Consider the following 12,728-nt stretch of genomic DNA (forward strand, 5'->3'; position numbering starts at 1 on the left):
ATGGCTATGGATAGGACAGTGTTTGAAGCTGCAGCTTCAGGGGACAAAAGCCTTATTCAGAGACTGCAGCAACATGGTGTTGATCCTCACCAAAGTAACACCTCAGATGAACATAATTCTTCAAATTGCCGTGAGGTTCAATCAAACGGGTACTTCAAAAGGAGTTCTTCGCTTATGTCCATGGCAACTTCACTAACCAAACGCTGATGGAAACAGTCCTTTACATATAACAGCGAAAATTGGGAGTGAAGAGATGGTTAAGCTTCTCATTGGTGGTTTGGAGGACATTGAAAGCCACCAAGCTGATACTATAAGGATGAAAAACTTGAAAGAGAAAGACACAGCTTTACATGTTGCAATTAAAAATGGTAACTTTGGTGTAGCAAAACTGCTAATGGAAAATGATCCAGGATTGTTGGAGTTGGTGAATAATGCTAATGAATCTCCACTTTTTCTTGCTGTGGAGGGAGGTTTTCTCGATATTACACAACATATTTTACGACAGTTTCCTTCAGCTCTATGCTGCAGCTCCAATGGCATGAATGTTTTGCATGCAGCCGTTATTCGAGCCCATCATGGTGATGATATACAATACATGCGTGTATATATGTGCATATGTATGTTCCTAATTTATCTCCTTTCCCTCTAAAACAAATAATGTTTGTTGCAGCTAGCATGTTCCAATATCAGGCACCTGACTTGTCTCCTGAGAAATTCTGAGAAATTCCGACGCCTACAAAGCGGATTTCTTTTGCACGCTGGAGACCAATGCACTAATATAGGATGCAGAAAGACTTACCAGCCAACACAAATTGGTACTCTGTCTTCCACATTTTTCTTTCTTCCCATATGATCCTAGACTATGTATACATGTAGATGATAATTATTGATTTCCATCAATTTCTAGATATCATGCGCTTACTGCTTGAAAATGGAGGTCATAGACTTGCAGAAGAAAAGGATGTATTTGGATGGACTCCACTTCATGTGCAGCACATCTCGGACATCTTAAAGCAACTTGACTTTTACTTCATCATTCCCCAACTTGTATTGCATACTTTCGGGACAATGAAGGCGTGTCTGCTTTGCTTATTGCTGGAAGACAAGGCCATGTCAATGCAATGGCAGAAATTATTGGTCACAATCCGGATGCTTGTGACTTGGTTGATAACAGAGGATGGACTCCTCTTCATGCTGCCATTGCAAATGAAAGGCTCAATGTAGTCAGGTATATACTAAAGAAGCCAATGCTTGAGAACCTCATCAATGCAGTGGATAATGAAGGGAATACACCTCTGAATGTGGCTGCTAGAAGGGACAAGTACAGCATCATAACAATCCTTGTGAATGATCTTAGAGTTCAAAAGAAGGCTCAAAATCTCAACTTCCAAAAACCCATTGACTTTATTCGAACGAATCCAAATATTGAAGAACTTTGTAAGGTAAATGGTCGGAACCATGAAGCTAGACTGAATTTCTTATACAAAAACGTTATTCACCACCACGGGTAACAAACAACAGTGATATGACGGCTAAAGGTTGTTCTTTCCTCATCTAGCTCTTAGTTCTCAAAAAATTGAAGGAGATTCAAATAAAGTTGAGTAACAATCACCATTTAAATTGACGTATCACTAACGATCATCACTGGTGTGAAAATAGCATTGCTAACTTTTTTGTGTTTGGTTACAAACTTACAATATGGTAATTTTTACACAAAATGATGCATTATTCACTATTGTCGTATTGTTGATTCAAGTTTCAGATAGAAATATTAATTTCCACATTGCAAACATTTTGCAGTAAAACTGTTTCCGTTACAAAATTATATTCTCAATGCACAAGAATCAGATCTTTGTTGAAATCTAATCAATATTTTTTTAGTGGCATTTTATTGGAAACTTTTTCACTCTTTAAACCAATTTAACACTACTCTCCTTGGATGTAAACCTTTTAGTCTATGATTGCAAAGAAGTTGGATAGCCAAGAAGGCCGACCTAGTCTGCGATCACTTGTCCATGGAATGGACATTCATGAGAGAGAAGTTGGTTAGGAGAACAAATAAATGAAATCTCATAGACTGAAAAACATATCCAACATTCATTTACTGGTGGCAAGTCTGATCGCAACGGTGACTTTTACAGAAGGTTTTACAATGCCTGGAGGGTACGAACAAGACCAATCATCTACAAAAGGCCTGGCAATGTTATCTAACAAGACATCTTTCAAGGTGTTTGTAATAGCAGATTCAATAGCTTTCTACTGCTCCTCTACCTCCGTTTTCATACAATTCTGTGGTTCCTTGGAGCATAACTATCATCTGCTTTTGCGTTTTACAAGAGTTGCAGCAACTCTCTCTTATATTTCTAGTCTTGGGATGGTACTGGCTTTTACTTCAGCCATGCACGCAGTTATTCCTGATTCCACAATGTTAGCATGGTATACATTTATATCCGGTATTTGCGGGATATTTGTCTATATCTTTGGGTTTTTGTAGATGTGAACACACAACATCTTTTTAATACGATAAACTTATTCAAGTAATTAATTACAATGTATTTCTTATCCATATACAATCTTCATTCCCACTTTGACATTGATTTGATGTAGAACAAATACAACTAATCCTCCCAAAAACTACAGTTGTTTATGCGAAGATGGAGACAGAAAAGAACTTCCATTTTGATTAGTTTTTCAGTGTCAGCCAACCCATTTGACAGGATAATTTCTCTGATGAACTTTGCAGATTTCAACATGTTATATAAGATTGAAAAAAATGGCATTTCAGAGTATGCCTAAGTAGTTGACCCTTATATTTTCCTGTCGGAGCTAGCAGCTCATATTTATTAGCAACGACTAAGAAGTCCTCATAGAGAACCAGCAGTACCACGCTGTCTCCCCTACAAAGTTGATCAAATAGAATAAGATATTGCAAAGTTTTCAGCAATATAGGTTTCTGTGTTAGCTAGAAAAGCACACATTACTCACCTTTTCATTGTTAAACAAGTCTTCAGCAATGGCTTCCATTTTCTTTCTTTTTTTCTCTTCTTTCATGGACTTAACAATTTCCTCACTCCTGTAGTCAGATTCTCTATCATAAAGAAAAGAAAGAGCAACATAAACATAGCATTAACCTAAAAATTTCTAAATTCCGTGTAAAATAAGAATTTTGGTAAAATAAATCTTACTGATATGGATACTTTGAGAATGGAATTAGGTTGTCAAAGCTGTTCCCAGATGGAGTGCCTTTTTGCAAATCAAATCAAACAGGGACCAAAAAAGAGAGGCAAAAATCAGAAAATTGTTGTGATTCTCTGACCACTTTAGAGAAGAAATATGAGAAGAAAAATAAAAAGAATTCCATTACTCTCTTGAAATAGAATACAAAAATAAAAACTTCTCTCGTGAAGGATTCTCACGTGGAACCTCTCTCTACACTGTCAAATTCTCTCCGGAATTGCTCATTCTTCTCTCAAGCTCTCTCTGGAACTTAAACACTCTCTCTCTCGGAGTTTACTCTCAATACTCCTCACTTGGGATGATATTGAGCTTGCTCTCTTGGCTTGGCTTGCATGCATCGGGATGGAGCCTATTTATAGGCTTATAAGGTCGGTTGTATGGCCACAATCTTCAACAGCTTCTGACAGTGGCCCACAATTGTTGAGCAAGTTGGAGTTCGGTGTTAAATGCAGCAATGGCCATTGTCAAAGATGGTGGCTGTGCAGTCTTCACACTATCGGTGCAGTGGTGGTGCGGCTGGACTTCAACAATTCTCCCCCTCCAGCTGCATTTAAATTGATGGTCATCTGCCATCCATTCCGGCTATGTCTCTGCATAGCTTCAGCTTCTCTTGAGCAACAACTTTTGTTAGCATATCTGCTGGATTCTCTTTTGTGTGGATCTTCATCAGTTTCAGCAACTGTTGATCTATTACTTCGCGTATCCACTGATAGCGGATGTCAATGTGCTTTGTACGGGAATGATACATTGAGTTTTTGCTCAAATCCATGGCACTTTGGTTATCACAATGTATCTTGTAGTCTTCTTGCTTGATGCCCAACTCTGTGAGAAAACGCTTTAACCACAACATTTCCTTACCTGCTTCTGCTGCGGCAATGTACTCTGCTTCAGTAGTGGATAAAGTAACACACTTCTGCAATCTTGACTGCCATAACACAGCTCCCCCCGCAAAAGTGTAGAGATAACCTGATGTAGACTTTCTATTATCAGGGTGTCCGGCCATATCTGCATCCGTATAGCCTTCTAAGATTGGATCATCTCCCCCGAAGCACAAGCACAGCTTCGATGTACCTTTAAGATACCTGAAAATCCATTTGACTGCTTCCCAGTGTTTCTTTCCAGGATTTGAAAGAAATCTGCTTACAACACCTACTGCGTGTACAATGTTTGGTTTGGTACACACCATTGCATACATCAGACTTCCTACCGTTGAAGAATATGGTACTGAAGTCATCTCCTCTATCTCTTCTTTGGATGAGGGGCACAATCTCTTACTCTACTTGAAATGATTTGCAAGTGGAATGCTGACCGGTTTGGCTTTATCCATGTTGAATCTCTTTATCACCTGTTCAACATACTTCTCTAGAGATAGCCATAACTTTCTATTCTTCCTGTCTCGGATTATTTGCATTCCCAAAATTTGTTGAGCTGGTTTTAAATCTTTTATATCAAAGGACTTAGACAATTCTTTCTTCAGCTGACTAATCTTCATTGCATCTTGTCCAACGATCAACATGTCGTCCACATATAGCAAAAGTGCAATGAGGTTTCCACCTGAAAATTTTTGAATATAAACACAATGGTCTGCTGCAGTCCTTTTATAGCCTTGACTCACCATAAACGAGTCAAACTTCTTGTACCATTGTCTTGGTGCTTGCTTGAGGCCATACAAGCTCTTCTTCAGCTTGCATATGAGGTTTTCTTTTCCTGAAACCTCAAATCCTTCTGGCTGCTCCATGTAGATTTCCTCATGTAAATCACCATGAAGAAATGCTATCTTCACATCCATCTGTTCAAGCTCTAAGTTTAGTACTAAACCAAAAATGAATCGAATTGAAGTCATTTTTACCACTGGTGAAAAAATCTCATCAAAGTCAATTCCTTTTTTTTGAAGAAATCCTTTGACCACCAATCGAGCTTTGTGTTTCACCACCCTTCTACTGCCATCTTTCTTGAACTTGAACACCCATTTATTCTTTAGTGCCTTCTTTCCTGTTGGAAGCTCAACCAACTCATAAGTATGATTTTTCTGCAAGGATTCCATCTCATCTTGCATTGCTTGCAGCCACTTTTTCTTTTTTTGATGAGAAATAGCTTTCTGGAAACTCTCTGGCTCCCCCTCTTCAGTAAGCAGAATATACTCAGATTCTGGAAATCTCTTTGATGGAATTCGGCCTCGCTCAGATCTCCGAACTTGTAAACCACTGGTTTCAGGAGGTGTACCATCATCTGACCGCTGTGATGGCCCTGCAGCTGCTTGAGAGGATTAAGTCTCCCCCTGCTCAATATCCCCTTCTTCCTCCTGGTCTGCTTCTGGTATATCTTCATGCACCTCATTATCCTCTGTGGCTATTTGTGCTGGTGCTGGATTAGGACCAAAATTCTCGGCACTAGAACTACAATTAGGAGACATTCTGGGCTTTTCAATGTCTTCCATTGTCTGGTTTTCATGGAATACTACATCCTTGCTTCTAATAACCTTATTTGTTTTCAGGTCCCATAACCTGTATCCGAATTCTTTATCTTCGTATCCTATAAAGATGCATGGAGTAGATCTTGCATCGAGCTTTTGTCTGAGCTCCTTGGATACATGTACATAAGCTAAACAACCAAACACTCTTAAATGAGAGTAGGAGGGAATCTTACCCGACCACACTTTCTCTGGAATTTCAAAATTCAATGGTACTGACGGTGATCTGTTGGTTAAATAGCAGGCGGCACGAACAGCTTCTCCCCAGAATGGCTTTGGTAGCTTGGCCATACTGATCATACTTCTGACCTTTTCCATAATGGTTCGGTTCATTCTTTCATCTATTCCATTTTGTTGTGGGGTGCGAGGGACCATCTTCTCATGTCGAATGCCGTGTCTTCTGTAGTAGGCATCGAACTCCTTGGAAGTATACTGACCTCCATTATCTGAGCGGAGACATTTCAGCTTCTTTCCTGTTTCACGCTCTACCATGGTATGAAACAGTATGAAGTAATCCAATACCTGGTCCTTTGTCTTCAAGAAATATACCAAATATACCCACACCTTCCGAGAAGCATCATCAATGAAGGTCAGGAAATACTTGTTGCCACCTAATGATTCCATCTCCATGGGACCACAAACATCAGAGTACACCAGACTAAGCAACTCTGATCTTCTCAATGCAGAGGAACTGAAGGAGACTCTATGTTGCTTACCAAACAAGCAATGATTACAAGGATCTAGTGCAGCATCCTTGAAAACAGTGATAAGCTTCTTCCTTGCCAAAGTGGACAATCCTTTTTCACTCATGTGACCGAGTCTCTGGTGCCACAGATTTTGAGACGCCTCTCCTTCTGCAATATTGAGGCTATCTGCACATATCTTCACATGAGTTTTGTATAGCGTTCCACAAATATGTCCTCGGGCGACAACTATGGCACCTTTCGTCATTTTTCATGTGTCTTTGCTGAAGTAGTTGTCATAGCCTTGCTTGTCTAAGGCTGCTCCCGAAAGTAGATTAAGTCGAAGATCTAGAACATGACGGACATCCTTCAAAGTGATTGTACAACCAACATTCATTTTTACCTGAATATCACCAGTTCCCATAATCTTTGCAAAACTGGAATTTCCCATCTTTACCGTACCAAAATCTCCTGCTTTGTACGTTTTGAAGAAATCTCTGTGTGGAGTGACATGGTAGGATACTGCAGTATCGACTACCCACTCAACATCTTGGGTTTATATATGAAGGCATGTCTCTTCTTCGGTGGAGTAGAGTGCCACTTCTCCTGTAACAGTGACTAGTGTCTCTCCATCCTTCTTCGGCTGATTACCTTGGAGTCTCTGCTCTCTCAACAACTTTCTGCAGTTCTTCTTCATGTGACTCTCCAGGCCACAATGATAGCACTTATATGATGATTTTCTACCGTCTGTAGATCTGCCTCTACTCTACTTTTGCTCATAACAGTTTTGACAGTTTGGACCTCAACTTTTCAACGTGCTACTAGTCTACGAACTCGTGCCAACGTGTACTTCGTAATAGTACCTCAGTCACCCTAGAATTCCATCCGAATCAAAAAGTCAACTTTTAACCCATTGGGTCAACGGTCAACGATCAACCTCGGTCAAAGTTGGAAAACTTCCGTTGTACTTTGGGATGGGGTGTTACAGAATCGCTGAAGAAGAAAGTGAAGGAATAGCTAAAAGAGGTAAGAGTTTCAAGAACTTTTTTTTGACTAAAAATATGGACTGAAAATCAGATTGTGGAATGTAGGGCCACGTGAAGCCGATTTTCTTCTACATACTGTCTCTCTCTCTTTCTTTTTCTCTCTGCCTTTGCTAGCTTCTATCACTCTCACAAGAACACTAAGCTCAGAGACTCACACACTTAGATCTGAAATCCACAAACCCTAAAATTTCTTAGTTCCTAGGATGATCTGGGTAAGCATTTTTCTCTTCTATACTAGCAGTTTTGTTTTTGTTTTTTTTCGCTATTAATTCGCTGTTTATGGTTCTGTGGAATTATTTACTTGTCTTTGATTCGGGAAATGGTAGGCAATCTAAGAAGTAGAGCTTTGGTCTTGATCTAGGCTTTTAAATGTTGCGTTTTTGGGTTTAGGGTGGTGGTGCTGCATTTTTGGGGGCTCTATGTTTGTCGATGCTCGAGTTTGAAATGAGTTTAATGTGATTATGTTGATGGAAGCTTATAGTTGCTATTGGGTTTGTGATCTTGTTCATGTAATCTATGATTTAGTGCTTTAATTTTGTCAATTAAGTGATTTAAGTGGAATGAGCTACTAGTTCTTTGTGGGGTGAATATTTGTGGGGTTCTGCTAAATTGAGTTAATGCTCTGTTCGGGTCGAGAGAAAATGTGAGAAAAGAAAATGTAATCTTGTTCATGTAATCTTCGTCAACTGCATGTAGTTACCTCATATCCTGACATCTAAAGTATTGTCATTTTTTTGGATGTTTGGATAGAAAGAAAAGAAAAAGAAAAAGAAAATAGAAAGGATGTTTCTCTTTTTCATTATTGTAGAGTTATTAGTTAAGCATTTCTGATCCTAGTTTTTGAAAATTTTGTGCAACCCCATTTCTGATCTTCAGGTTGCTGTAAGGTTTCTCTTCTTTCTTGCAAACTTTTTGTTCTTTAGGTTGCTGTAAGGTTTCTCTTCTTTCTTGCAAACTTTTTCCAGTTGCTTATAACCAGTGAGAAGTGGCTGAATCACGATGTAAGTATTTTTCGATCAAGATTTTTATTTTATAATTTGATAAATTCCATAGATAGCTGTTCAACTGCATGGATGTAATTTAAAATTAACTCATCTTTCAATGTAGCATATGGAATTCATGCCTTACTTATTTCGTGTACGTGCCAATCGATTTCCTGATTTTTTTATTCTAGTTTTGAGGTGATAGATGGAGGATTTTGGGTAAGTAACGGCCAGGTGTCCTATATGTGGCTATTGTGATTTTGGATAACTAATAAATTATTTTGTTGTAGGTATATATTGAGCAGTGTTATGGAAAGTTCCTCGCCAATCCATCTAAGTTCCAATTCTCATACGCAATGCAAGAATATGTGCTGGGGATTCGAATGAAGGAGTCCAAGCCATGGAAATACGTAAATCATGTAAAATATACATGTCCAAATTGTGTAATGTTAACTATTCATTTATTCATGTGCCTTCCTTTATTTGTTGTGCTAAATGAAATCCTGTAATGTATTGACAGTTGTTGATTCCACTAAACAAGCACAACATGCATTGGCTGGAAGGGCACGTGGACTTGAAAGAGCGTCGTATGACTGTATATGACTCAAATAAGGCTGGTAACCGAAATAGGGGAGAAATTTATTTCAAGAAATTATGCATAATGTTACCATATTTACTGCGGTCTGCATCCTTTTATGAGCAGCGGCTGGATCTTGTAGACTCCGTTGATGAGTGTACATGTGAATTGGCACAAAATACCCCTCAGCAAAGTAACGGGTAAAACCCTTTAATATGTACATGTTTGTTGAATAAATATTAACTATTGAATATGGTTCTAATAATACTAATATATGTTATAATAATTTTTTTTTTTTTTGTAGTGGTGACTGTGGCATGTTTACACTCAAGACCATCGAGTTTTTACATGCTAGATTACCAGTGACATTCACATAAGATGACATGGAGTTCTTTAGGAAGAAGTATGCATATGAGTCTTACAACAAAGAACTAAGCATATTAGCTGAGTGGTGATACATTTTTCTTTCCTTTTGTCATGTTTATAGATGCATATTCTTTATTATATTTGACTTTTAGTTGTAAAGATAATGGTGGCTTATAATGTTCATTTAACAAAGATAACAATGTAGTATTGATGTAAGGATAAGTAATTGACCTTATAGGAAATGTGCCGTGTTTATTTATTAGAATTCCGTTATGCACAAACGCCTTACGAGCTCAATTGCAAATTTAAAAAAAATTTCCGCTTGTCGAAAAATATTTCCTATAGGCGAAAAAATTTTCCTCCAGTCGGAAATCCCATATGGAAATAAATTGAAGCCTCTGGATAAATTTCCGCTAGACGGAAAATTTTTCCTCCAAGCGGAAATAGTTTTTCTCCTGTTGGAAAAAAATTGCTCTAAGCGGAAATCGTTGAATAATTTTTACTCCTATCAGAAACTAATTTCCTCCACTTGGAAAATCAATTTCTAATAGATTTTATAAGTTAATAGTGGGGTAAAAAACAATTGAGAGTGGAGACAAATATTATATAAGACGAAGATGGAATTAACAAAAAATATAATGACATTTAAAATCAAGAACCATTTTAAATAAAAGAAAAAAATGATATATGTTTGTTTTCCTTTTCAAAATCATTTGGACATTTCATAAAATGATATGTAAACTAAAGATTTAAAATCAACTCCAGAAAGCCTCTTTTCATTTGGGATTAAATTCAAAAAAAAAGAAAAAAAGATTGCTAATAAATCTTCCACCGTGGAGTAGAAAATATTATATCCAATATATGAAATAATTATCAAAACATATTAAACCATAACACTAAATTAAAACTTTCTAATTCGAAGCATAAGACAATGGATTCGTACATCTCTGCCTATAATGTCCAACACCACCGCATCAGCTACATCTACGTCCAATAACATCTTCACCTTCGGATGGTATGCGTTGCATTCTCGGCCTACCAGCTCGCCTACGTGTCCATCTTGGTGGAAGAACAATACGACTTGCCACGTCAGTCGGGGCATGCCACTGTTTTTTATCTAACAAAGGGTAAATGGACTCAGCATAAGCTGCACGATATGCATCCGTGGTGTAGTAATGAGAACACATGCCATAAGGAGCAATTTTGCAATCTCTGCAAGCGGCAATACAATGATCACAAGGATATTGATCAAGATCGAAGACTTTACATGAGCATATTTTTGATTCGAGATTAACTGTACCCCTCAAACTCCCACCTTCCACAAGAAATTCATGCATGTTAATGGCTTTCACACGTAGTCCGATGGACTCCAAATTTCATAGTTTGAGTTGCTCTTCCATATGGTCAGTCACAGGCTTTGTCAATTTTGCACCTGCAGTACATCGCTCATAAAACCACATTTGCAGTAAATCCCGTATGTGCTCTATTAATGCTACTATTGGCATCTCTCTAGCATCTAGCAAAATGCCATTCAAGCTTTCTACAATATTGGTGGTCATGATAGTGTACCTTCTACATGGACAAAGTGAACATGCCCACCTTGTAGGGTCACATGATCGAATGAACTGGGCAGCCCTACTGTTTTTTGCCTCAATCTGCCCCATATAAAACTCAAAATCTTCAACCAAATATGCACTAGCTGCGAGCATGAAACATTGTATTATTGATTCATCTTTCACATATCCATTTGCTTTAATATTTCTGCTTATATGGTACGTCCACAACGCATGGTATGCATTCGGAAAAACTTTGCGTAATGCCCTTTCAATAGCGGTGTGTCTATCACTCACAAACACCAAATCCAAAAAATCTCCGATGGCATCCTTGATGTTTTGGAAAAACCATGTATATGCTTACTCGTTCTCTCCATCTCCAATGCCGAAAGCCAAAGGATATATTTGCTTATTGCCATCCATGCCCGATGCAATATACATGTACCCTTTGTATTTCCCTTTCAATGTAGTTGCATCAATAGCCAACACGGATCTTATGTGGGATTTAAATCCCCTAATGCTTGCTCCAATCACCATAAAGAAATATACAAAATTGTTATTATCGTCTGTTTTGATATGTGTAACAGTCCCAGGGTTCTTCGATACTAACTCATAACAGTAGGCAGGTAACTTAGCAAAATTCTCCTCTGGAGATCCCCTAACACTGTTAAGTGCATACTCTTTACCTCTCCATGCTTTGTTGTAGCTTATATTCACCCCATATTTCTACAAAAAATCATGTTGAATTTCTTTGGGTTGTAAACATGTGCAATACCTTCATATTTAGATTTGATACATTGCCCGATAATTCGGCTACTAGCCTGCTTATATTCTTGATGCACGATATCTAACGAGCAACTGTGTACATTATCAAAAATTCTCACAACAAATATTTCTCCATTTTTAAATGTGGTTGCACGTAGTCGCCATTTACAAGTATTTTCCAAGCATACAACCTCATACTGTTGTGTAGTTGACCGTGTCACCTTGAACTCCTTATTTTCTCACATGCAATAGATGCTCAATTTATTCTGTAAGTCACGTTTGTTGCGAAATAATTGTCCAACTACTATGCTCTCACAGCCAGTGAACTTTGACGAAAATATGGCCATAGAACCACTTTTGTTGCTCGATGATATGTCGTCACTTGTAGCATGATGAACCCTAACATCATCAACTCCTTCATTGTTCATTTCAGGATGCATATCATTATCATTGTCCGGCAACTCATGATCAAAATCTCCATCATTATGATCAACATCATCCCCTGCTGCATTGTAATTCTCATCATGATCAATATTATGCAACTGCTCATACTCCTCATTGTTAGGAAACCGTTCAGCATAGTCACCTCCAACATCAACTCCTTCGTGGATGTTAAATGATGTCCAGGCCCCATGAACATCAACTTGATCTCTAAACTGAGTTTCTTGAACCATAATTTCCTGAGATGTAGCCTGAATAGGTTCAGTACTAGAAGCTTGTGGTAGATGAACGCCAATTGGAGGACAAGAAAAAGAATGAAGATTACTCCCACTATCTGAAGCAAATGTTGTTTAATGAACATTTCTACATACATGTTCAACTTTTGAAATCAGCTTAACATACAATGGAGGCCGCATCATTGTCAGCCCTCCATTCCTCACTTCTTGAAGAAAGCATTTCACATCGTATTTCTGTAGGATCAAACTTTTCTGCACATCGTCCATATATCCATTTTAGCTTTAGCAAATATTCATTTCGATTTATCTCAATAGAATTGAAAATCTCATCCTCTAACTCTGATTTTATGCATCTCTTGCCGATGGAAACC

General features: G+C 38.1%; 1 protein-coding gene and 1 long non-coding RNA gene across 2 annotated transcripts; one reads left to right on the forward strand and one right to left on the reverse strand.

Moving 5' to 3' along the window:
• LOC112490317 (ankyrin repeat-containing protein At5g02620) lies at positions 1 to 2,500 on the forward strand. Its single transcript, XM_048472625.1, has 6 exons — positions 1 to 130; positions 234 to 578; positions 1,075 to 1,442; positions 1,955 to 2,045; positions 2,142 to 2,377; positions 2,495 to 2,500. The coding sequence occupies exons 1-6, from the start codon at positions 1 to 3 to the stop codon at positions 2,498 to 2,500; spliced, it is 1,176 nt and encodes a 391-aa protein (XP_048328582.1).
• A 93-nt stretch (positions 2,501 to 2,593) lies between these two features.
• LOC132803617 (uncharacterized) lies at positions 2,594 to 3,299 on the reverse strand. The gene is made up of 3 exons (XR_009638826.1): positions 3,186 to 3,299; positions 2,986 to 3,088; positions 2,594 to 2,897 (listed from the first exon to the last, which is right to left on the reverse strand). It is a non-coding gene; the product is annotated as an uncharacterized LOC132803617 (long non-coding RNA).
• Between the last annotated feature and the right edge of the window lie 9,429 nt (positions 3,300 to 12,728).

The sequence above is a fragment of the Ziziphus jujuba genome, chromosome 4, assembly GCF_031755915.1.
Source record: "Ziziphus jujuba cultivar Dongzao chromosome 4, ASM3175591v1".
Classification (NCBI taxonomy): Eukaryota; Viridiplantae; Streptophyta; class Magnoliopsida; order Rosales; family Rhamnaceae; genus Ziziphus; species Ziziphus jujuba.

Coding starts and splice junctions, on each gene's coding strand:
- LOC112490317 (XM_048472625.1), top strand. CDS start 1: ATGGCTATGGATAGGACAGTGTTTGAAGCTGCAGCTTCAGGGGACAAA. Junction 1,443..1,954: donor ATATTGAAGAACTTTGTAAG/GTAAATGGTCGG, acceptor TAAACCTTTTAG/TCTATGATTGCAAAGAAGTT. Junction 2,046..2,141: donor CATTCATGAGAGAGAAGTTG/GTTAGGAGAACA, acceptor TGACTTTTACAG/AAGGTTTTACAATGCCTGGA.